General features: G+C 32.7%; 1 protein-coding gene across 1 annotated transcript in view; it reads right to left on the bottom strand.

Moving 5' to 3' along the window:
- Positions 1-15,746: 15,746 nt before the first annotated feature.
- Positions 15,747-23,392, bottom strand: part of LOC118184584 (transcription initiation factor TFIID subunit 10-like) — a 33,044-nt gene continuing 25,398 nt past the window's right edge. Inside the window, exon 5 of the mRNA XM_035354289.2 lies at positions 15,747-15,941. Within this exon, the coding sequence (XP_035210180.1) occupies positions 15,852-15,941 (90 nt within the window). The 3' untranslated portion in view covers positions 15,747-15,851. The remainder of the gene's footprint in view (positions 15,942-23,392) is intronic.

Genomic DNA, 23,392 nt, shown 5'->3' with positions numbered 1-23,392 from the left:
AGCTGTAGTGTCCATGCTTTCGTCAGTACCTAGAACATTAAACTGATTGTTCGTTTCTATCTGCAGGGCAGGTTCAGGACTATTCAGTCTAGCGAATTTCTTCGGCGTGATAAACTCCTTATCAGGATCAGCTTCAACATTTTCAGGTTCAGCTTCAGTATTTTAAGCAGCGGCACTTCGGGTATCCCAATCCGCTTGCGAAATAAGCAGGCTTCAGGATGGTTGATGCTGGCGAGGTAAGTTTCATATTTTCCGTGAAGGAAGTCAATATCGGATTTGAACTGGTTTCGCATATTGATAATATCAGCACGTCCGTTAGCCAAAAGTTCGAGATATTCAGGTTTCAGCTTCTTAATCATAGTATTTGCAGCAGCGAGATAGTCACGAGCTTGCTTGATATAATAGGAAGAGCTTGTACTGCAGCGTCATAGTCAGTAGGTTTGCGCGCACTAAATGCACGACTAAGAGGTAAAAGTAGATCACATTCATAAGTAAGTCCATTAGAAAGCGTAAATTTTATCGGGAAACAGGAAGAATCCATCCACAGAGGGCAACAAACTTGAGGTAATTCGTATCGCACGCACGATGAAGAATTTAATAACTTGCTTTGCTATGAGGTCATCTTTAGGGTTATCAACCAGATCATGAAGAAGTCTTGAGGGCTCAGCCTGGCTCTGGAGCTTTGAAGTTTCACTTTCCAAGTTACCAAGTTGTATCATTAAACTCATCTTTTCTTGTCCATCGGCTTCCCCAGTGGGGCATTGGCGTTAGCAGTTTCGAAGGCTGCCCGTAAGACATCCAGTTTGGCTAACTGATGGTCATAACGCATTTTCATGAAGAATCACATCCGCAGTTACCGTTGAGTAATCCGGGATTGATTCAGTTAACGCTGCCTTAGGATGTGATGGTATCGACTTCGGCATTGAAGACATCTCAAGCAGCAGAATAACTACCTTTCCGAAATTATATATCGAAATGACCTGCCTTATGGAAATCGGCGTAAAATGCTGGTACCTGGGCTGACTGTGCGCATGCGCGAACGTAGGTGGTGTGACTAGCCTCTTAGTTGCACCGTCGGGTCGATTAGCTACTGCGGATGCTTAAGGGGTCGATTGTGGCTGAATATGCATCGGCAACTGTTTGGCATAACCAAAATCTGACTATTTGGAAAAAATTGTCAATAAAATAGATAATTAATTATTTATTCATATAAAGCTATCATGTAATAAGGAAGAAACTGCACATATATAAGAGAAAAATACACAAACATTATTTAATATACTTTAAAAATCAATAATTCATTTTTAAATACATAAATGTTTTGTGCAATAAGTGGAATATAAAAAAGTAAAATGTAGATATACAGAAAAACACAACGAAAAAAGTATGAAGAACGCGAAATTAAGGAATCACGAAAAATCTGCGCTTATTCTATCATACATGAAGATCGTTGAAACTTGTTGTTAAGACAAATTCTGTTCAAATAAATGCAAATACGTCTTCAGTATGTAGCGTAGTCTTTACAATTCAAGAATTCCACAAGCTAACAACTGATTTCTTTTCACCACAGGAGGGGAAACTTTTGCACCCTGTTACTACGTCTGCTGCGGATACTGCTGCTCAGATAAATAAATAAAATACACAGCAGAAGGGATACCAGCCATGGAGGTAGGAAGTAAGATGGAGTAGCCATAACAGGTTTCTCCCGTAACCTGCTCTGAAGCACCGGCGATCCCTACGTGGTGACCAAAACATTGGGTCATTTACCATTAAGTTCAATGGGTTTTGAAGCGATCGGATGTTAATATTTTATAATTACGTCGTAAATATACATATAAATGTACATATTTTCTTTTTCTACAACACTTCAGAGTCCTAAGTATATGAAAACAACATATTTTTAAACAACATTTCATTCTGAATGGAATTAAATGCTATACTTTTCGCAGAACAGTTTTCTCAGAATGGTTTTTGGATGAAATATTTTCACACGTTTTCGTTAATTACATTATAAAAAAAATTTAAGGTAATTCGATTTTATTCGGTTAAGGTACAAAAATAAGGATCAAAGTTTATTGTATTATTAATATTAAAATTATGCATTATTTCTTTTCTATTTATAGAGCTTCTTCCTAAAATACTTTCTTAAATATGACATGATTTTTTTGGCTTCTGAGGCATCTTTTAAATCGAAAAATGTAAGTCAATTTATAATTAATGCTCTATTCGGTTCATTTTAAATTAGAGACTTATTAGGAATTAGCGAAATACTTTAAATAGTACTTGACTTTCTCTGAACATTTCTGAAAGGGAATAAATTTTTTTTTTTTTTTTTTTTTTTGTTTTTAAGTATTATTTAAAACTTGTAACTGAGTTATTATAAAATATAACGGGAATAATTCTTTTAATTATACTTATCAGATTTTTTTTTTACCCTTCATTTCAACAATACATATTCCAAAACTCTTTATTACGTTCTTAAGTGCACATCTCATAGCATTTGCTTTACAATACCTTTTAACAGATTGCTTTCCAGTACGAACAATTCTTGCTTAAATAGTTTTACAACGTATTTGTGAACAGGATTTCAATTTACGTTTACACTTCAATATTAAGGTTATTATATATTTAGATAACATTTATAATCATTATAAATTAGATACATTTAATAATTAGATTTCTTCACAGTTGTTCATAAATAAATAAATTCTTCATTTCAAATACATTGATAAATAATTTAATGAATATTTATGTGTTTTGTTAAAGGCAGATACATGCTTTTTGCAAGCACATGCATAAATACCCATATATATTTCATATTTTTCATTTCCGGCATGTGCAAATCTTTAATTTCTGTGCAATCACTATATTTTTTTTAATTAACCCAAATAAGTAAAACGTGTAAGCCCAAAGGGATTATTTTTCAGATATATAAAATTAAAATAATGAGTTTAAAATGAGCAACAGTAAAGCCTCTCCTCTAAAAAATTTTAAAAGGTACATGTTACAATAATATATGGATGTGAAAAAATTTACTTTATTTAAAACATTTTGGCCTTTGGAACATAAAATAAAAGTAGCAAATACTCTATCAAGGGTATCGAAAGACGTATACAATTTTAAAGGTACCGTAAGGTATTTTTCATTCTTTAAGCATAACATTTTTGTGAAAATTTATATTCTTGTAGTTCAACAGCTTAGAATTTTATAAAACAAATTCATAATCAAAATCGCTGTTGTTAGTTATCGAAATATAACCAAGATGTGATTTTTGCGTAAATGTCACTAAACTATACAAATTGCTATTATCTATCACACTATGAATGTTTCTTTCATGTGAAAGTGTCCCTTTTTCGATTTGTATGGAACTGTCGTGTGTCGAAATACTATCAGAATACTGCCAAGCGAGCTTCTGAATGTAAACAAAGAACTCCCCATCTCGTGACCGAAGCTTTGAAGCAGTGCTTCACTTCTAGTGCCGGTTGGCCACTCCTTCGTTTCTTACCTCCATGATACCAGCGATCATAAAACAAGGTATGAGCGTATTCAAAGTTATTTGCAACTATCGGCTACAAGAGCTTACACGCCGTTGTAAGAAAGGTTAGTCAATTTGAATGCTTCCATTCCTAAATTTCGACATTTCAGTTTAGGGATTCTCATGAAAAAAGAAAGTGCCGACAATATTCTGAAGAATATTTAATGCTTGGCTTTATTTCATTACCGAGAAACAGAATATTACCTTTCTGAAAAAACTTTAACAACGATGCAATAAATTTTTCAACAGTGAATGACCATTTAACAAGACTATATGCAGATAAATAAGTAAAACAGTATGCAGTATTTTAAATCGGATATTGTTCGGAGAATAGCCTTGGATGCGCCAACTTGGCTCCTTTAAGGATATGGGCGACATTTAATTATGCCAACGGAAGTAAATATCATGTGAGGAATAGGCGCTAGGGAGAAAAGAAAAATATATAGGGAAAAGCGGGATTAAGATGTGTTTATATTTGTTTGTATCTGATTTCTAATTTGGTTCTGTGATACTGCTAAATTAACATTAAAAGTCGAGTAATGTGCGTTTATTGCGAAAACGCAGGGCAACTACTTTTTGATCCGATTTCATATAAGTATTAATATATCACATTCCTGCTCATATGATCTACAAATGTATCAGATAACTAGCTACTTTTGACACTTATTTCTGCATGTGTATTATTTTACAACTTTTTCTGCTTTGAAAACCCAAGTATTGAAAAATTATGTGTATGCTTTTGAAAATGTTATTTCAGATATTCTTGTATAACTAACTATACTATAATCTCATATTATTCAGTTCTCATACAACTACGATAGAAATATGCTTCTATTATTTACTTTAAAAATGCAGTATTTGATAGCCTTCCACATAGTAGCCATTCTAGAATAAGTTCTGTAATATTATATAATGTTCATTAAATTGTCTTATGCATTATTTTGTCTAAATATTCATTTTCATAAAGAATACATAATCAATGTAAAGAATGCGAGTTCAATATATTTTAAAGACAGAGATAAAAAGCAAAAAATAAAAGGGAGACTACACATGCAACCAGATAAAAGTGACCATATTCTAAAGAAAGTTAATAAAGATAAATTCAAAGATAAATTTTCAATGCTCTGAAAGCGAGAATCAAATTACGTTTGACACCATCGACATCTAAGGATTATGAAAGAGAATTCAAAGTTTCATATAACATTTCCTATTTAACCGAAAAAGGAAGATGCAAGTATACAGTTGCTAAAAATGTATTATTACCAATGTTTTGAGAAGTAATGAAAATGAAGCCGGATCAGATTTTACAAAGTCTACCGTTTGGTATTGTTACTAAAAGAAAAATATTAAATATGACAACTATATATGTTATTATGCACACTGCGCAACGCCTTAGTTCAAGCTTTTTCAGAGTGTTTCTTGTTTGTCTTTAATTTACGTTTGTTAGCATTAGGAGACCTATCGTGGTGCCACGAACGTGTATTTAGGGGGAACGAGTACTCATATTAAACGATATATGTTAGTTTCCAGTGGCGAAGCGCTTATTATTCTTTGAAGTTCGTTGAATAATGGCAACTGTAGTATAAGAGTAATAAATACACGAACTTCTTTAAATAATTTTATTAAGAAGAAAACAAAAGTTAAGCAAATGACAGTCAAGTTTTTTTTAACAAAATTCAATTGTTATTATGTATTCCGATTATTTCAGTTGCTCCACTTGAACAAAGGAAAAACGATGTAAAGACTGATAGGTAGCGCTAGCGATTCAGTACGGTAGATCAGGGATTCTCAACCGCTATCCAACGGACCGTCACTGGTCCTCTGTTAATATATATGCAATGATTTTGTGATTTTTTTTTTATAATTTTCTGTGATTTTTCTCAAAGGTTTATTTACTTATATAATTATACTCGAATTACAATATTAACTCATCTTTACATTCAAAGCCGGATTTACGTATAAGCTACACAAGCTATAGCTTAGGGTCCCCACTTTCTTGGAGGCCCCCCCCCAAAGTTAAAATATAGTATAAATAATATTAAAATATATTATAACAGACTTATAAAGGGCCCCATATCTCAAATAGGCCTAAACCTGGCTCTGTTTACATTTAATTATTGTAGGTAAATGATAATAAGAACGTTACAGTTAATTTATGTAGTAATTCTTGAACACCTTGTAAAGTTTTTTTTTGAGAGGGGGGGGGTACCCACAGGTCTACGAAATGTTTCGAAAATTATATTCGCGGCCAAAAATTGTTCAGCACTGGTCTAAACCGCCATTCCAAGGACTGCTAAAAACACAAAACTGATACCCCCCGCAGGTCTGTGAATTTCGATAAAGAAAATATCGCAATGTTTAGAGATCACGAATTTTCCCCAAAACTTCGTAACAAATACTGTCCTGAGTCCTATCAGAACATATATATATTTTTTACCAGGAAACCTTACAGTGTGGCAAATACATAAAGATTAGGATTTGTAAAGATTTAAAAAAGGTGAATCAGAGGCCGATGATCATTAAGTAGAGGCTTTATTAAATGATGGAATATCACGCACATGGAACAGCACATTTCTACATATCACACCATGACCAAAAACTACTACAACTGTTGCCAGATCAACCTAAGCAAAAGTATAAAACAGTTACGGTTAAAATACATGACATTAAATTAGAAACGGGGAGTACGTGTGATTGTTCTTAACAGGATTTAACTGATGTGCTCAAATACATTAACATGTTTTGCAGGGCTTGCGTATGTTTGTAAATTTCACATAAACCTCTGAAGTCGAAGACCTGGCAGATTCCATCAACTAAGTTCAGCGCACAGCATAATAAACTTCAACCAAGACCTTCCAATAACGTCATAGATAAATTTAGTATTACCAGCCACAACTTTCTATTCCCATTAACTCTATGAAATGCAGTCATCCAAAGATTAATTTGATGAATTTCAAGATTCCTATTAAATTATTGTCACCGTCGCTGACGGAGTGGGTATTCGAAATTTCGGATCATACAGAGGTGAGAGGCACAGACGCAAAGGTTTTAACAGATGAAAACTTCAAGTCATCCGAAATAAAGTTTTCTGGATATTTGCAAATGCCCATATCTTTGTGCGAAACAACGTATTGCACATGGAATTAAAAATTCTCTCTACAGCTGAGGAAGTGCAACAAAAGCCTTTTCTTTAAAACCGTTTATTACTCGAGAGTGAATTATTCACCTGTTTTCAAATATAACATTCTCCATAAAAATAGGTTCATTAGGCCATTTGCTGTACATTTGCTTTGTGATCAAATCTTCGCCACCTAATACATTGCCCATATTTCTTTGATATAGTTTCAATTTGAGAAGAATATCCCAGTTCAAGGACACGAAAATTATAAAGGGATTTAACTATTAAAATATGGTAAAGTGCAATGAAGAAAGGAAAACATATACTCAACAACTGAATGGGTTTTACCCAGTGAGCTCTAAGCGAAACTCTCTAAGCTTCACTTAGAGTTCACTGAATTTAAATTGCAGACAGGGCCGGCGCTGGATTTTTTGCCTCTGTTGTCAATCACTCAGACTCCTAAATTTTTCCGCGCAATGCTAGTATATATTTCGAAAATTTTGCCATCCTTAAATTCAGCCATCTGCCACGGATGTACTTGCTTGCACCAACTGGCAGAACTCAACAGGATTAGGATGTATACTCAAAAAAAAAAAAAAAAAAAAAAAAAAAAAAAAAAGTAACCTTTTTTTTTTAATGTGTTTCTGTCACTGTCCAAGAAAATCCTTAAAAGAAAGGTAACTAGGTTTGCAACTGATTATGAAATTTGTCCTCAATTAAGAGGTATCCCTGAATATAGATTTCATTATATTGCATTATGTGATCTTTAAGCTAATTTTGAGAAAAATATACCAGTTTAATTCAGGGTATTATGATATGTTACCTCGACTTAATAATAAATCTGCTATCAAAGAATTAAAAGAACAAGAAACTCACTCGAGTGATATAGGCAGATAAATATCAGTCAGTTATTAAAATACTTACATAACAAATAAATAAGAAGAAATAAATTCCATAAATTTATTTGCGGAAAGAACTTACAATTTGAGAAGCGAGTAAACGGATAACAAATTTATTTTTGATTGGATTGTTATGAGTAAAATATTAGGAGGAATAAAAAGATACTCATATTCCTATGATTACGACAATTTTGGACTACTCCGAAAACAAAAAAATTCTGGAATTTGGGAAGGTTAGATATTGATGACGAGGTGGAAATTCAATAAGGAAAGGAATAGGGAAGAAATACCGTGACTTATCAATAGCGAATGGAGGTCCAAAGTCAGCGTACCTTGAATTGATAACAGTGATCTTAGCTGATAATAAAACGATCTCTAAAAAGAGACTTTTCATGACCATTACAAAATTAACATCAGTGAGAAAAATTCGCAGAATGTGATGCAGATTTTGATGAAAGGGAACATTTCTTGTAAGGCTAAAAAAATTTCTCTCTCAACACGTCTAGAGAAAGGTCCAAATTTTCTTGTCGCTTTTCCTTAGATTTAGAAAAGGAAATATAGAGGTAATGTCTGACATAAAAAAAGCATTTCCTGAAAATTTTTACAAGGCATAAGGAATTTTTAAGATTTCCATGAAGAAATGAAAGAAATTATATTATGAAGAAAGGAAAACGAACATTTTTAGAAATGTAACAGTAGTTTTTGGATCAAATGTAGTCTTTTCTCTTAGAGCCCATGATTAATCTCCCTCTCGAAAATGGTCTACCAGAACTGAGATATTACAAAAATACTTAAAACATCCTCTTATTTCGACAACTGCGCAGCTTCAGTTGACACAAAAGAGGAACTGAATCATTTTGTCAAAGGGTGTACAAAGTCGATGAACTTGGATAAATTTAAGCTGAGAAGAATGGGGGACAACTTTCGATAATTCTGATGCCGAACCCGCAAATGTATCGAGATATCTTTGGATTAGGCAAGGTTAAATAATTAAGCGCACAAGAGCCATTTACTAAAAAAGGATGTCTCTGCGAAATGACTTTCTAAGGGAAACGGTTTCGTATTCAAGTTACAGACAGGGGAAAGCCATCTACCATGCAGACATATATGGTTAAAGCAAAGCCGGCACTGTTACATCCATTTTAGCATATTAGGTATATGGGCCTTGGCAACTGTTAAGTTCCCCCCCCCCCCCAGAAGGAATTCCAAAGCAGAGCACCCTGGGAGCCGGTCGAAGGACTCCCACCTCTCTTTTCCTACCAAACTCTCGAGAGGACAGAGAATTCCTCCTCGCAGTGTATTTTGAGTGCCCTTTGCCGCACAGACACTAGATGCTAACATATTGGGTTGAAATATAAGTAATGGCAGTTTTTTTAGTTTAAAAGTTATTTTAACAAAACAAAAAACAATAAATAATATCAGAGTTTTTGGACTTTTCCCATAGACCCAAGGTATCGAATTATAGTCATTTGGCTACAACCCATTCGCTCGGCTAATTCTAGAGTGGTTTGACGCAAGTCTTCGTGCAGAAATCGATTAAAACGCTCTTCATCAAACTCATTTGGTCGTCCAGAACAAGCAGCGTTTTCGAGGTCGAAATTTCCATTTTTGAATTTGGCAAACCAGTTTTTTGCAGTTCGTTCAGGCACTGCACCTTCTCCATACACTTCACAAATCTCTCGGGCAGCTTCTGCACCATTGGCGCCTCGATTAAACACAAAAAGAAGGTGGGTTTTGAAACTGCTTATTTTTGTCGACTTGACACTCCATTTTAATAATCTGAAAAATACCAAAAAATAGCTCAGACAAAGAAATCAAATACGCCATCTTGTAGAGGAAAAGATTCTCTTTCGAATAACATAAAACAATATGTCAATACATTTTATTTTTACAGCGTAATTTTAAACACAACATAAATGGCCAGTACTTATGTTTCAACCCAATATATCCATGCCTTCTCGAAGCCTAGGAATATACTTTCTGAGCTTCAAAAGATATTTGAATATATCAATAATTCCAAAAGCTCATACTGCAAGAAAGCTAAAAGACATAATTAAAGTGGGATGAAGTTTACTTAAAGAATTAGAGAAAAATTCCATGAAGTGGTTAAGAGATGCTTTACTTTTGGCTCATGTAAATACACCTAGGATGAGCGATACTGTTATACTGCAGGATTTCTTACAGTTTGGGCTAAGCACATAAGGGGCGTTACACAGCAGCTGCATACTTAAAAGCGGTAGGAAAAGAAAATGTAAATGTTACGATTTTACAGGTCTCTTGAAGAAAATCACTGTACTTAAGCTGGAACACCAGGCATGCAATAATAGTGCCTGTTTATACAATTCGTTAAAATAAGTCCTAGGTTTATTGGTGAAAATTTATTTCCGAACAGATTCTTTCACTTCATTGAATTGGATAAGGAATGAATAGCTCTGGAAGACTTTCATTCAAAATGGACTGAAAGAAAGAACTTTTAAAAAATCATTCTGAAAACTGATGGCATGTCCCTTCTAAACAAAATACAGAACTTCCTTCTAAAACAGAGCTTCTTAAACTATTTTCAATCGCGACACCTTTTCATCAGAGAATTTTTTCGCGATCCCAGATATTAAATATAAAATAAAGATATAAAAATAAATATCCTCCATTAAATAATTTACTTCTTTGGCAAACAATACACATACAAAAAGAAGTAGTTTTAGGATTTATTTTAAGCAAGAAAAAATTAAAGAAAATTCTAATGAGACAGATGTGTGTGTTTTCTGCTACACAACAGATTAAATGTTGGTGTGATATTTGACACTGCTGGACATAAAGCATCTTAAACATGTTTCAACCTTGAACAACATTTGGTTTTAATAAGCGTTAAAGCTGAAAAAGTAATTTCATAAAAATATGTAGTTCTGAATGAGAGAAGAACATTTAATGCCATTTCAGAAATAGTGAGAAATCTAGTTTTAACTCCGATCCAGAATTAATCAAGGATTTTTGTGAAAAGTCAAGTTTTAAGTTTGAATCGCTACATAGCTTTACAAATTCCTTTTGCACTTTATATAACAGGTAATTAATCACATTAATAATCAATTATTGCAATGTCTTTAAAAGTCTGATCTCATTAATGTCAATTAATGTAATTTCTTTAAGTCTTATAATTACAGTTTCTTTAAATTCAATTATCCAACTGAATTTTCATTACCCCAAAATTTCAATTTGCTATCTCATTTGGAGTCGCGGCTCTGAATTTAAGAAACTCTGCTGTAAAGGATGTTCCATAGAAGCCTCGAACGTATCTACCTGGTGGGTAGGTCCTGCGTGGCTAAAGGATGAACACAATTATCCAGGCAAATATGTTGATCTGGTAGATGAAAGAGTTGACCAGTTAAGGTTTTGTTATTTGAATACAGCAAAGCAGTGCTATTTGCCTCCGGGATGGCCCCTTTATACGGAAAACTGCCTTGTATACATGTTACACATGGGAAAAAATAAAAAACATGAAAAACGGCCCTACAGTGAGATTGAAAACTTCCAAGCAATTTACTGGTCTTAACCACTCAGCTACTCGTGGGGATGATGAGTAGGAGGAAAGAAGAGTAATTTTCTTCGCCAACACGTCCGAAATTAAGTATTTGGAGAAACTATATGCATATAATAAAACAGTCAAAATAACGTGTGGATTGTTAATATATCAAGAAAGGTATCATATATACGTGTGGATTGTTAATATATCAAGAAAGGTATCATATATAACAAAATCAAATTTAATGATTAAAGAGCTACCGAGTGTTGAAACGTAATTGATGAAAATAATTCGAAAGGGATTGTTTAATGATGACAGTTCTAAGAAATTGAAATCTTTATGTATATTTGAACGCACTGAAGAATATTTGCTTTAAAATTATTGTTGTTGTTTCTTGTTTATTAATTTCATGGAAGAATGGTTGCCAGAGCCTCAAGAAGGTTAGACTTCTATTCCCACTCCAATTTTGAAACCCGACACTGCGGGCAGTAGTCCGAGGGTCTCCTATTCCTCTCCCCTACCACCAATCCATACGAGAGGATTTTCAGCTCGCCATATACTTGGAGTAGCCCCATGCCCCAAAGACAGTATACATTTACAAACATCTATGCTTTCTCTGGGATTCGAACCTGGGCCCTTCGGTACCGCAGTAGGCTACCCTAACCACTATACCGTCTGAGCAGCTTTAAATTAGTGTAAACAGCAAGCATACAGTTTTAAAACTATGCTTTTGCATCTGTTTTAAAGTCTAAATTTAACAATCCTAACTTTTCATAGCCAATTGGGTGTCACTTTCAATTGTACACCCGAGGCAAGTGCTTCACTTGCATCTCTCTTGTCCCAGATCTGATTGTGTAGAACGGGGATAGTCAACCTGCTCCCTACCGCCCCCTAGTGGGCGATTTAGGCTTTAATGGTGGGCGGTAAAGACAGTTTTGACCATCCGATGATTAAAGTCAGTTCATCTGTGCGCAGCTCTCTTCATGTTCCCATATATTTGTAAGGATTTGCCACTTTTCTTTATTATATCTTAACAATGCGTAAGGCTAGAAGAAATTTTTCTGAAAAACGAACTTTTCCTTTACCCACCATTGAAAGTATCCTAGCCGAAACAGTTTCGCTGGAACTGATGTCCCAGCTAGCAACGTGGGACGTAAATTTTCTGTCTCTTATAAGCAAAATATAAACAAGTGGATAAAATTAACTATGCATATTTTTACTATGCTTCCATTAAAAATATTGCTTTGCTTTTATGCTAAATTAAGTTACTCCAAAAAAGATGGGTGGTACGGAAATTTTACTACCTACAAAGTGGGTGGTAATAAAAAAGGTTGACTTCCCTTGGTTTAGATCAGAGGTTCTGAACTATTAGGGAATAGCATAATTTCAGGGTAGAATACAGTCTGCTTTTATTTAGCTATTAAATATTAGTTTTAGTTTATGGGTAAACAGATTACTTTGATTCAAGTTTTGGTATTTACCAATATTTTACACACTTTTTGTTGTTTAATTTATAAAGCATGCTAAAAATAATTTAAATCTTAATAAATGTATATATGTATTTTTTACGTTTTTGAAAGGAGGGAAGGGCGAATGAATGATATTCTAGAAATTGTGAAAATGATGCATGAAGCAAAGAAGGCTGAGAACCACTAGTTTAGATACTGTTACGAATTTTGCACCTTATGTACATAATTTTAGTGAAATTATACTACTTTTTGTAAAATATAAAGTGGAAATATAAAGAAGCAAACTTATCTCACTAAATTGGCCAGATATTGCCAAGTTGGCGATTAATTTTTGCCGCCTAAGTTGGCGAGAGATCATCAAACTTGGCGACCATTTGGCCTGGTCCCTTTATAACAGTGTAATGAGGCATGTAATTTATCTTATAAGTAACTGTATCTGACTCTTCCAGTAATTTCGAGAAGTAGAAGGTACTAGCGATTTCTTGGCGGCTGAGGGGGGGGGGAAACTACATAAGGTAGAAGAGAGCTCAGTTTCTCAGTTATTACACATATTAGCACAATTTAAGACTATTCAGTTCAGCGTTTGGAGTAGTGAGATATTTCCATGTCAGCTTTGCTCTTTAGATGTGCTTAGTAGTTTGAAGTGTAACAACTGAATGTGCTCTGTGATACTGTGAAGAACAGAACGAGTATTTTAGTAGAAAGTTCCATAACTGGTGAAGTGTTTATTTCGGTAAAATGAATTTTATTAGGCTATCATCCATACTGTGTACATTCAATCTATTACAAGCAAATACATTGGAATAGCTAAAACATTACGCCCACCTCCCCTTAAATCTCGACATCCACCTGATGGTAAAGCACATATAAGCCTTGGAAAAATATAAATCTAGTGCAAAGAAATCACAATTACCATACAGATTATTTTGGGCTCTCATTATGGGTTGGACCCCAGATTTATGTGAATTTGATATGCCTGAACATTTTTTTGTAAATGACCATTGTGGTTGAAGGTTCACAGACTGCTGTAGTATCCACAAAAAGCATCTTACTGATGGTGAAACATAAATGCCAAGGGAGTGGCCATTCCTGCATCATCAAAGATAAAAGGTGCCATAGGTTTTCACATTTAGTTTCATGCAAATTAGTGTAATTTCATAGCTCAGTTGACAGCTGATTTTGATGTACAGCAAAGCAGAAGTCATTCAAACCAGCCAATTCATGTTTCTGTGAATCCCTACAATAAAGGATAGACTGCACTACCAGATGCTCTCCCTCAAAAAAGTCCTCCAGTGAATACATTAGCTGTAATTTTCATAAGGTCTTTTTTCCCATTTCTATTGCCGTGAAACAAAATGCATCATTCTTTAATCCCATATAGATATATCGCCTTCACATGAACTTCAAAAGGTAACAGTTATATATTTTGATTCTATTTTTGCTTATTGATACCTAATGTGTTCAACCAGTGCCTTCAAAAATCAGGACCTGTGTACAGTGGGTTCAACTTAGGCTGATGGTGGTTCAATTGCTGTGGAGGATAGTTTACTATAGACTATAGACAAAAACCTATGTTTACCATAGACAAAACCAGGAAACCTATAGACTACGTGAATGTCATTGCAGACCAGTTACACCCATTCATGGCACTTGTCTTACTAAACAATGGACTGTTAAGGCAGAACAACACTCCTCCCAAAGGCCCAGATTGTATCCTCAAGGTTTTAAAAGTCTATTTCAGAATACAACCTATTTTCCCGGCCACATAATTCCACAGATCTCAATACAATATAGTAGCTGTGTGGCATCACGGGATAGTTCCTTTGAACTTATGATCCACCTCTATGCAATTTAAAAAACTGACAGACATGTGCTCTGACATTTGATATGCATTTTCTGTGGACACATACCAGAAGCTCACTGAGTTCACAGGCATTGAAGTTGCTGAGTGAACTAAAAGTGGGCCAACAAGGTTTCAAATAGAACTATTTAGAGCCAAACAGGTATACATACACAGTGTCCTTATATGGACTTTATTTTTTTTTTTATTCATAAGTCCTTACATGGACTTACAATCTTTTTGTTGCAGACATAGACTTCCAGTTGGTAAAATATTTTAAATGCTTCAATTAGTCATGTTATGATAGAGTACTTTGTCAATAAGCTCAAAACACAAAACAAATATAAATCATTAAAACTAAGTTTAAAAAAAAAAATTAAAAGAGAGAGAGAGATACAATACTAAACAAATAAAATAAACAAAAAATCAAATTTACTGTGCTCATTCATGATTTGATGACAGTAAGTGAAGGTGGTAAAAGGGAACAAATTTTAATGGAGAAGAGTTTACTTTTATAAGATCATCAGGTTATTGTCTTTTAGCAGGCTTCTTCATCTTTTAAGTACCATTCAACTCCGCTTGAGACACACTGGGCCTCTGTCTCATTAAAAATTTATCTATGTGATTTCTTTTTATGTATATTTTAAAATGCTTTTAATATGAGACATGGCACTGCCACAAAAAATGCTTATCCTGTGGCTTATTACTGATTTATTAGGGTAATACTGCTCTATAAAATTTCACAGAGAAATGAACTACGGCCATTTTTCTGTCTTTCCTTTGCCTCCACAATTAGACTTTCATTGTTATTTCTCTACTTGCAACAGTCTGGTCATAGTTTATCTCAAGATTGAATTCATGATCCTGTCAGGGTTTTTCTTGGTGAGAGTTAAACAAAAAAGAATATTATAACAATGTTTCCAAATGTCTCTGAGTGTTACCTTCTGTATCAAAGATTACCTCAAGTAATATAAAAGTCTTTGTTTCCAGCTCATATGTCAGTTATTTCAAACATCATTCATCATGGGAGATGCTTTTTGTTCAATAAATTTGTTTGTAATCTGATGTTCTCCTGAGATTTAAATTTAAAAAAAAAAAAAAAAAAAAAAAAAAAAAAAAAAAAAAAGTTTATTTTCTAAATGTTACAGATTATAACTTTTTTTATATAGTCTTTCCATCCCTATACTTACATTTAGTAAGAGTTTATACCATTTATAAAAAAATTATGCATTTAAAACAAAATACACTTTTATAGCTTTAGTTCTTTCAACTGAATGAAGTATATTTTTTGCAACAAAAATTAACATGTCAACTTAATAATTAATTCATTGACCCTCAATCAGAATATTTGAATAAATGACACATAAAGTAAGAAAAACACATTTATTTAGAACAAAATTTAATTAATTAAATTAATAAAGCACCACATGCTTCTAAAACATAAAAACTATTTACAACATTTTCAGGTACCATTTATGCAAAATAGTGTGGTTTTTTGACATTAATTCCATATTCCGCTAGAGCTGGAGTGAGATCTTCCATAGTTAAAACATACCTCTTGTCCTGTAATATATACATAATGTTTATTAACAACAAGAAATTATAATTTGTATAATTTCAATGTAGTGTTGCATAAATGCATTAGTGGATTTCTTAATTACAAAATTCAAGTGAAAGAAGTACAAAAATACTGACAAGTTAAGAAAAACATAAAATACACGATGCCAGAATATCATAACTTTTACTTTTCATGGCAGAACTCATAGGCAGGGTTATTCAAAATTATTTACATTATAATTAAGGGTTCATACACACTTCTCCATATGGAAATCGAGTACTTTTAAGGACCATCAATGAAAAAAATTAAGGACCTATCAAGCAACTGAATAAACTACATTCATACTTCACTTTTGTAATTTGTAAGAGTAAAATAAATCTGTAAGATGCATTATTATGAAACATAATTTAATATTTAACTATATCATAAAACAAATTAAAAAATTTAAGTAATTAGCATTCAATTATAAAATTTCTTGAAACATTTGTATTTTATACTTAAAATATTTCCACATATTTTAAAGACGATTAGTGGGTTTTTATTTACATTTTACAAACAGTTAGCTTTATACTGATTGTTTCTTTTATGCCTTATTTCATCACATACTTGCACAGTCCAGAGGTATTTGCAAATTTTATGTCAAGTGGCATTAAGTTAAATTGTGAAGTAAAATAATAATCAGAATGACTCATAACAGAAGTCTGGCTATTGCCATTGCAACTGCTTGCTTAGAGACAGACAGCCCCTGACCAGAACACACAATTGTCTGTTGTTGGTTGGTTAAGTGTTGAAAGTTATCTGCACTTTCTCTGACACAGTTAGTACCATAGTTTCATGTAGATTTTCTACATAGTTTCATGTAGACAGTCAGTACCATAGTTTCATGTAGTTGCAACCCAGTTAATCCATAGTATTTAATATAAAGTTCCAATTAGTCACTGAAACACCACAGATGATAAGTTGTTTTGTACAGTCAAAAGTCGTTAATCCGGACTCGTCGGGACTTCGGCGATTCCGGATTATCGATTTTTCCGGATTATAGATCATCAGTTTAAATCTGGTAAGATGGCATGCAAAAATTACAAAATTAAAAATATGAAACCGTAATTTATGAAATAAAGAACAATTATGATCTAAAGGGTATCAAAATTTACAAAAAGAAAAAACTTAATATTTATTTGTTTACTTTATTAAACATTTCCTTCAATGTAAGTTGCTTCGTTTCATGTGATAATACTTTCTCTTTAATTCTATTAAACAGACATAATTTCTTGTTTAGTTACAAAGTTCCGCTGTTCAAGTCCTATAATTGCTGTGTTGAGAATACCCACTAATTTGTCAATCGAAATGTTTTCGTTTTCAATAACCTCTGGGTCACTTTCTTCACTATCCGAAGCGAATTATAATGACAAGAAACTTGATTTAAATCATATCAAAGAGGGAGTACATCCAGATGAAATACTAAACTTAGTACGAATTATAATCCAAATAAAATAAAAACATCTGCTCTGAAGATAAGGATAGTGTTGACAGATCAACTTCCAATCCATGGTGTGAAATTGATAAACAGATTTCGGATTTCAAAACATACTTTCGCTTTGTAGATACAAATTACATATTAGTAAATATATATTGGAAATTCTATTTGACATAATCTTTCTAATCTATCATAATCTAATAATGACGTTTCTGCCCCCCCCTCCTCTGCCACAGAGCAGCGTGAAATTGATAAACAGATTTCGGATTTCAAAACATACTTTCGCTTTGTAGTAAATATATATCGGAAATTCTATTTGACATAATCGAAAGTTCAAGCTTACTTTTATAAAATTGCTCTAACAGTCTGCAAAAAATAATAAGCCGGATCCAATTCGAAGATTAAGGAACAACGCAATCTGCAACATTAACTGAATTAGATAACTTTAGCTTAGCGTATAACTCCGTTACACATTAAACGCGCATGCGCACAAACATATTTGCAGCCGTAAGGGTCTTACGCGCTCTCGTAAATGCCTGTGCGCATGTGTGAACGCGACGCATGCGCAGAAAGTTTGTAGCTTTGAGGTCCGGATTATAGATCATTCCGGATTATGGGTGTCCGAATTAACGACTTTTGACTGTATTATTTTAAATCTCATTAACTGTAAGGAATAAAGTTTTATGTTAATTTTTAAATTTTTGTGTTGTACTTTGTGTCCACAATAAAGATTAAGGAAAGAAGATAACTTCCTCTTAATGTACACAGATAATTTATAAAGGTTCGCAGTTAGTTACAAATCATTAAATTATGTAGTTAAGATACCCTTAGTCATAATAATTTACAAGGTTAATTTTTTTTTGTTTCTAAAAAACATTCATTAAAAAGCCCTAAGAGGACATTACAGCACTTGTAATTTATGATACTGATTCTAAAATGATATTAGCGTAACTACACATTAAAAGCTATAAAACATTTAAGTTTTGTAGCAACGATAAACAATAAAATGTTTAAGTGTCTTTATTTGTTTCAATAAACAAATAAATGTTCCCACTAGACTCTGCTTCATCTCCTAATTTGTTACTGTTTCAACAATGTACCTTTGAAGAATAATTTTCTCTTTTTTTAAAAATGTTTCTTTTTAATGAATTTCCTCTTCATGTTAGAATTTTCAAATTTATTTAAACATTTAAGATATTTCAAAGAACTTCTTGTATTTAGAATGTATAGGGGGAAAATAAGTTAATTTTATGTCTTTAATAATATGAGTATCAATAATAAATATGAAATGATATAAGGTCAAGACTGGCACTGGAACTAGTGTGGCAAAATTTTTAGAATTTAATGAAGCACTGAGCAACAAAATTTAGCACAGGCACTTAAACTATGCATGGAGCATTAAAACATATATGATGAATCTTTTAATAAATCATCAGTTTTCAACTTCTTTGCTTTCTCTGATTGCTTCAATACTTGTATTTAGTGGATAGATAACAAAATAAAGGGAAGATAAACATATTAAGAAACAGAATTCTAGGACCAAAAGGAGAAAATTCGAATAATTTTTTTTTTTTTTTTTCACAGTTCTTCCAAAAATTGTCTAAAAGATAAGAAATAAATCACGAATTTCCTTTAAAACACGTCCATCACTTGTTGATACCATGCAGACACTTCATTTCATCTCATTTTTCTGAAATTGTAGATCTATAAATCTTGCCTTTAGAACCAGGTGCAAGGTTTAAAATGCAAAATAAAAATTATCCCTCTCAACTCTGTAAGAATAAAAAGCCAGAAGATTTTTGAAAAATTCAGGAAACAGAAGTGTAAAGTGAATTTACAACAGAAAACTGACACACAATTAAATATTCTGAAGCGACTATATGGGGAAAAAATCTCTTATGAAAATAAATAAATAAAGAGGACAAATGAAATTAATTTTTAAATAACTGCAGTAGCACTTTTGTTTTTACTAAAACATGGTTCAGAATTTGTGCCTTTATAGCCTTTATTATCTTGTTTATTTTTCAGAATCAAAATATTCCCAAGTAACCAAAATGGAAAGTAATGTCACTTTAAATTATGGTGTGAGAAAATAAAAATGAAATAAAACATTTTTATGATATTTATCAAGGCAAGATAAATGAAATGTTTGTACAAAAGAATCGTCAAAATTTTGCAAATGTTCGAATAAAAAATTTTGTATACACACTGATCCTGATATTGCGAAATTTAATGCTACATAACAAAAGAAATCTCATTTCCAAAAGAGAAAAGTTGTTTTTGATGTAATATTTTATGAACTCTTCATACACAAAAAATAAATAATTTAAAATGTTTATGTTTCAATCAAGGCAACGCCTCATGCCTGAAACTCCAGTATCCACTATTAGAAGCAGGAAAGAATTCAAACGCCAGCAAACCAAATACATATTTGTCAATGCATTGTTAAAAAAATACTCTTCCAAAATGGCAGTTGTAAAAAACAAAAAGAAATGTCAGATGAGTAAAATTAAGGACCTTTAAGGAACAAAAATTGTTTCCGTGTAAAGTCACTGTCTTATTATCACACTGATGTGTGATTTGATCTCATCATTACAGATGATGGAAAATGATACCTTTACAAGCTCACATGAATGTGGATGAATAAGAACAAATTGGATAAGTCTTAAAACAAGGATCCACCTATACAAGGCAAATTGCGTGTTAGATGGAATACACTGGCCATAATGGCTTGTTATTACAGACACACTGTAGTGCTAGATTAAACCTCTAGCAAGGCCTAGACAAATTTTAAATTGAAGCTCCACTTATAAAAGCCTCTAATAAATTTCCATAATTTTCCTTTCAGCTTCTAAAAATTACTTTCAACATAATCACTAAATACAGTCAAAAGTCTTTAATCCAGACTCGTCGGGACTTCGGCGATTCCGGATTATCGGTTTTTCTCGATTATACATCATCAGTTTAAATCTGGTAAGAAGGCATGCAGAAATTATAAAATTAAAAATATGAAACCGTAATTTATGAAAAAAAAAAGAGCAATTATGATCTAAAGGGTATCAAAATTAACAACAACAACAACAACAACAACAAAAAAAAAAAAAAAAAAAAAAAAAAAGGCTTAATATTTATTTGTTTACTTTATTAAACATTTCTTTCAATGTAAGTTGTTTAAGTTGCTTCGTTTTTTGTGCCAATACTTTATCTTTAATTCTATAAACAGACATAATTTCTTGTTCAGTTACAAAGTTCCACTGTTCAAGTCCTGTAATTGCTGTGTTGAGAAAACCGCCTAACTTGTCAATCGAAATTTTTTCATTTTCAATAACCTCTCTATCACTTTCTATCGGAAATGCGCATGCGCGCATTAAACGTGCATGGGTAAATGCTTTACGTGCATGCGTAAGTTTGTGGCTTTCAGGTCCGGAATATAGATCATTCCGGATAGCAGAAGTCCAGATTATGGACTTTGTACTGTATTTACGTATTTTGTTAAAGGCAGATACATGCTTTTTGCAAGCATATGCATAAATACCCATATATATTAAAAAAAAAAATTATTTTCAGTGTGTGCAAATCTTTAATCTGTGCATTCCCTATCTTTAGAAATTAGAAAATTGCAACCAGAAAACTATTTGATGTGTATTCGGGATATTTATAATAATGAAGAATTTGATTTAAATCATGTCAAAGACGAAGTACATCAAGATGAAATACTACATTTAGTAAGGAATCATAAGCCAAATAAAATAAAAAACATCTGCCTTGAAGATAAGGATAGTGCTGACAGATCAACTTCCAGTTCATTGCATGCCGTGACGTTCCCCCCTCGCAGAGCAGTGTGAAATTGATAAACAGATTTCGGAATGGTTAGAGAAACAAAGGATATGCCTTTATCCATTTTTTACAGCAATTTCACTTTTTGTTTGATGGACATCGAAACATGCTTTTGCTTTGTAGATCCTTTGGCAGCTCCAGAATCAGAAATTCTTTTTGACATAACTGAAAGTTCAAACTTACTTTTATAAAATTGCTCTAATAGTCTGCAAAAAATAATAAGCCGGATCCAATTAGAAGATTAAGGAACAACGCAATCTGCAACATTAACTGAAACACATAATTAGATAATTTTATCTTAGCTTACACTGTCCGTTATAAATTAAACGAACATGCATAAACGTATTATGCACATGCATAAAGGCATTATGCACATGTGTAAAAGCATTATGTGTTTACGCATGCGCAGAAAGTTTGTAGCTTTGATATCCAGATTATGGACGTCCGGATTAAAGACTTTTGACTGTATATACTTCACAGTGATTTGTTTTTAGTTATGAAAATGCAAAAGTGTAACAAAAGAAATTTAAGCACAGTTTTGAAAGATTTTTTAAACATTATTGTTGTTTATCCTTACTTTTGTTCCCTGCTTTATTTTCTACTGTATGCTAATTTAGAATCCCCCTTCTTTTTCTTTCATTAAAAGATGCTATAGTATTCCTGCTATTTTTTAGCATAATGTTTAGCAATTCTTTTTCTTGTTAGTCTTTATTTTTGCTTTTTTTTTACGTTGATGTTCCTGCTATTTTTTTAGCATGATGTTTCACAATCATTTTCTTGTTTGTCTTTCTTTTTACTTTCTCTTCTATTGTATATTGATAATGAATTTAAGTTTTTTTTTTGTTTTTTCCTTTTCATTTATTGACAATGATATTTCATTTATTGACAATGATATTTTCATTTATTGACAATGATATTTTCATTTATTGACTGCTATTTTTCAGTTTTTCATGCTTTTCTTTTCATTTTTGAAATCTCGACCCACAGTATTAATAGTTCAAAATATGGCATTTTGTAGAATTCTGATAAAAATATGGAAAACCATTTTAATTACTTTTTTCCCTCCTCAAGTAAACTCTTCAAACACTTTGGAGAATCTTTAAAACTGATCAATATATATAATAAAATTCAGGAATTGCTCCTGCATTATACCAATTTTTTAACTACCTAAAAATATCAGCATAAAATGATTTAATGCTTTTTTTAAATATTTTTTTTATTTGATGCAATATTAATGAAGCTCTTGGATATGTTATATAGATTAATAAAACATAAGTAAAAGGTATTGTGTCCAACATGACACACAATACCTTTTACTTATGTTTTATTAATTTTATAATTGCTCTGCACAATGCAGAACAAGCTAAGAGGGCTGTCTGAAAAGTTTCCGACCTCAATGTGTAGATGGGAACTCAAATCAACAGAAGTGGGGGGAACTTGTTTGGGCACAACTTGAAAACTACCAATAAAAATTCCAGCTATTTTGAATGTGAAGTTTTTGTTTGACTATTACTTTTGCGAGTTAATGTGGCCATTTTTGTAAAAATGGAAAACAAATCGAGTATCGTGCTGTCATTAGACATACCTTTTTTGAATATAAAATGCCTACTTAGATTAAAGTCAAGTTGGACACAGTGTACATGGACTATACACCATTATTTACTACAGTGGAATTTTGGGCAGCTGAATTTAAACGTGGCTGTACCAACTTGGATGCCTATGAACGTTCAAGAGAGTAAAAACTGCAACCACTGACGAAAACATCCCTAAAATCCACCAAATGGTGCTGATGACCATTGATTCATGGTTAGAGAGATAGCAAAGGCTATTAGCATGTCCAAAAAATGTGTTTGCCACATACTGAACCAGTATTTGGATATGCACAAGCTGGCTGTATGCTGGGCGCTGCATTGGCTGACTTTGGACTGAAAATGTGTCAGAATGAATATTTGCACCTTCTGTTGGCACAATAAATCAGAGTGTTTTCGACTATTAATCACTGTAGATGAAACCTGGATTCCAACATTACAGCCAAACAAAAACACAGTCAAAACAGTGGACTACATAGGGAGAATTGGTTCTAAAAATGGCAAAAACTGTTCCTTATTCTGGGAAAGTGATGGCAAGTTTTCTGGGACAGCC

Source organism: Stegodyphus dumicola, chromosome 10 (assembly GCF_044657685.1).
Source record: "Stegodyphus dumicola isolate Sdum_Otavi_A_Nest chromosome 10, ASM4465768v1".
In the NCBI taxonomy this organism is placed as follows: domain Eukaryota; kingdom Metazoa; phylum Arthropoda; class Arachnida; order Araneae; family Eresidae; genus Stegodyphus; species Stegodyphus dumicola.
This window is presented reverse-complemented; position numbering and strand designations above follow the sequence as displayed.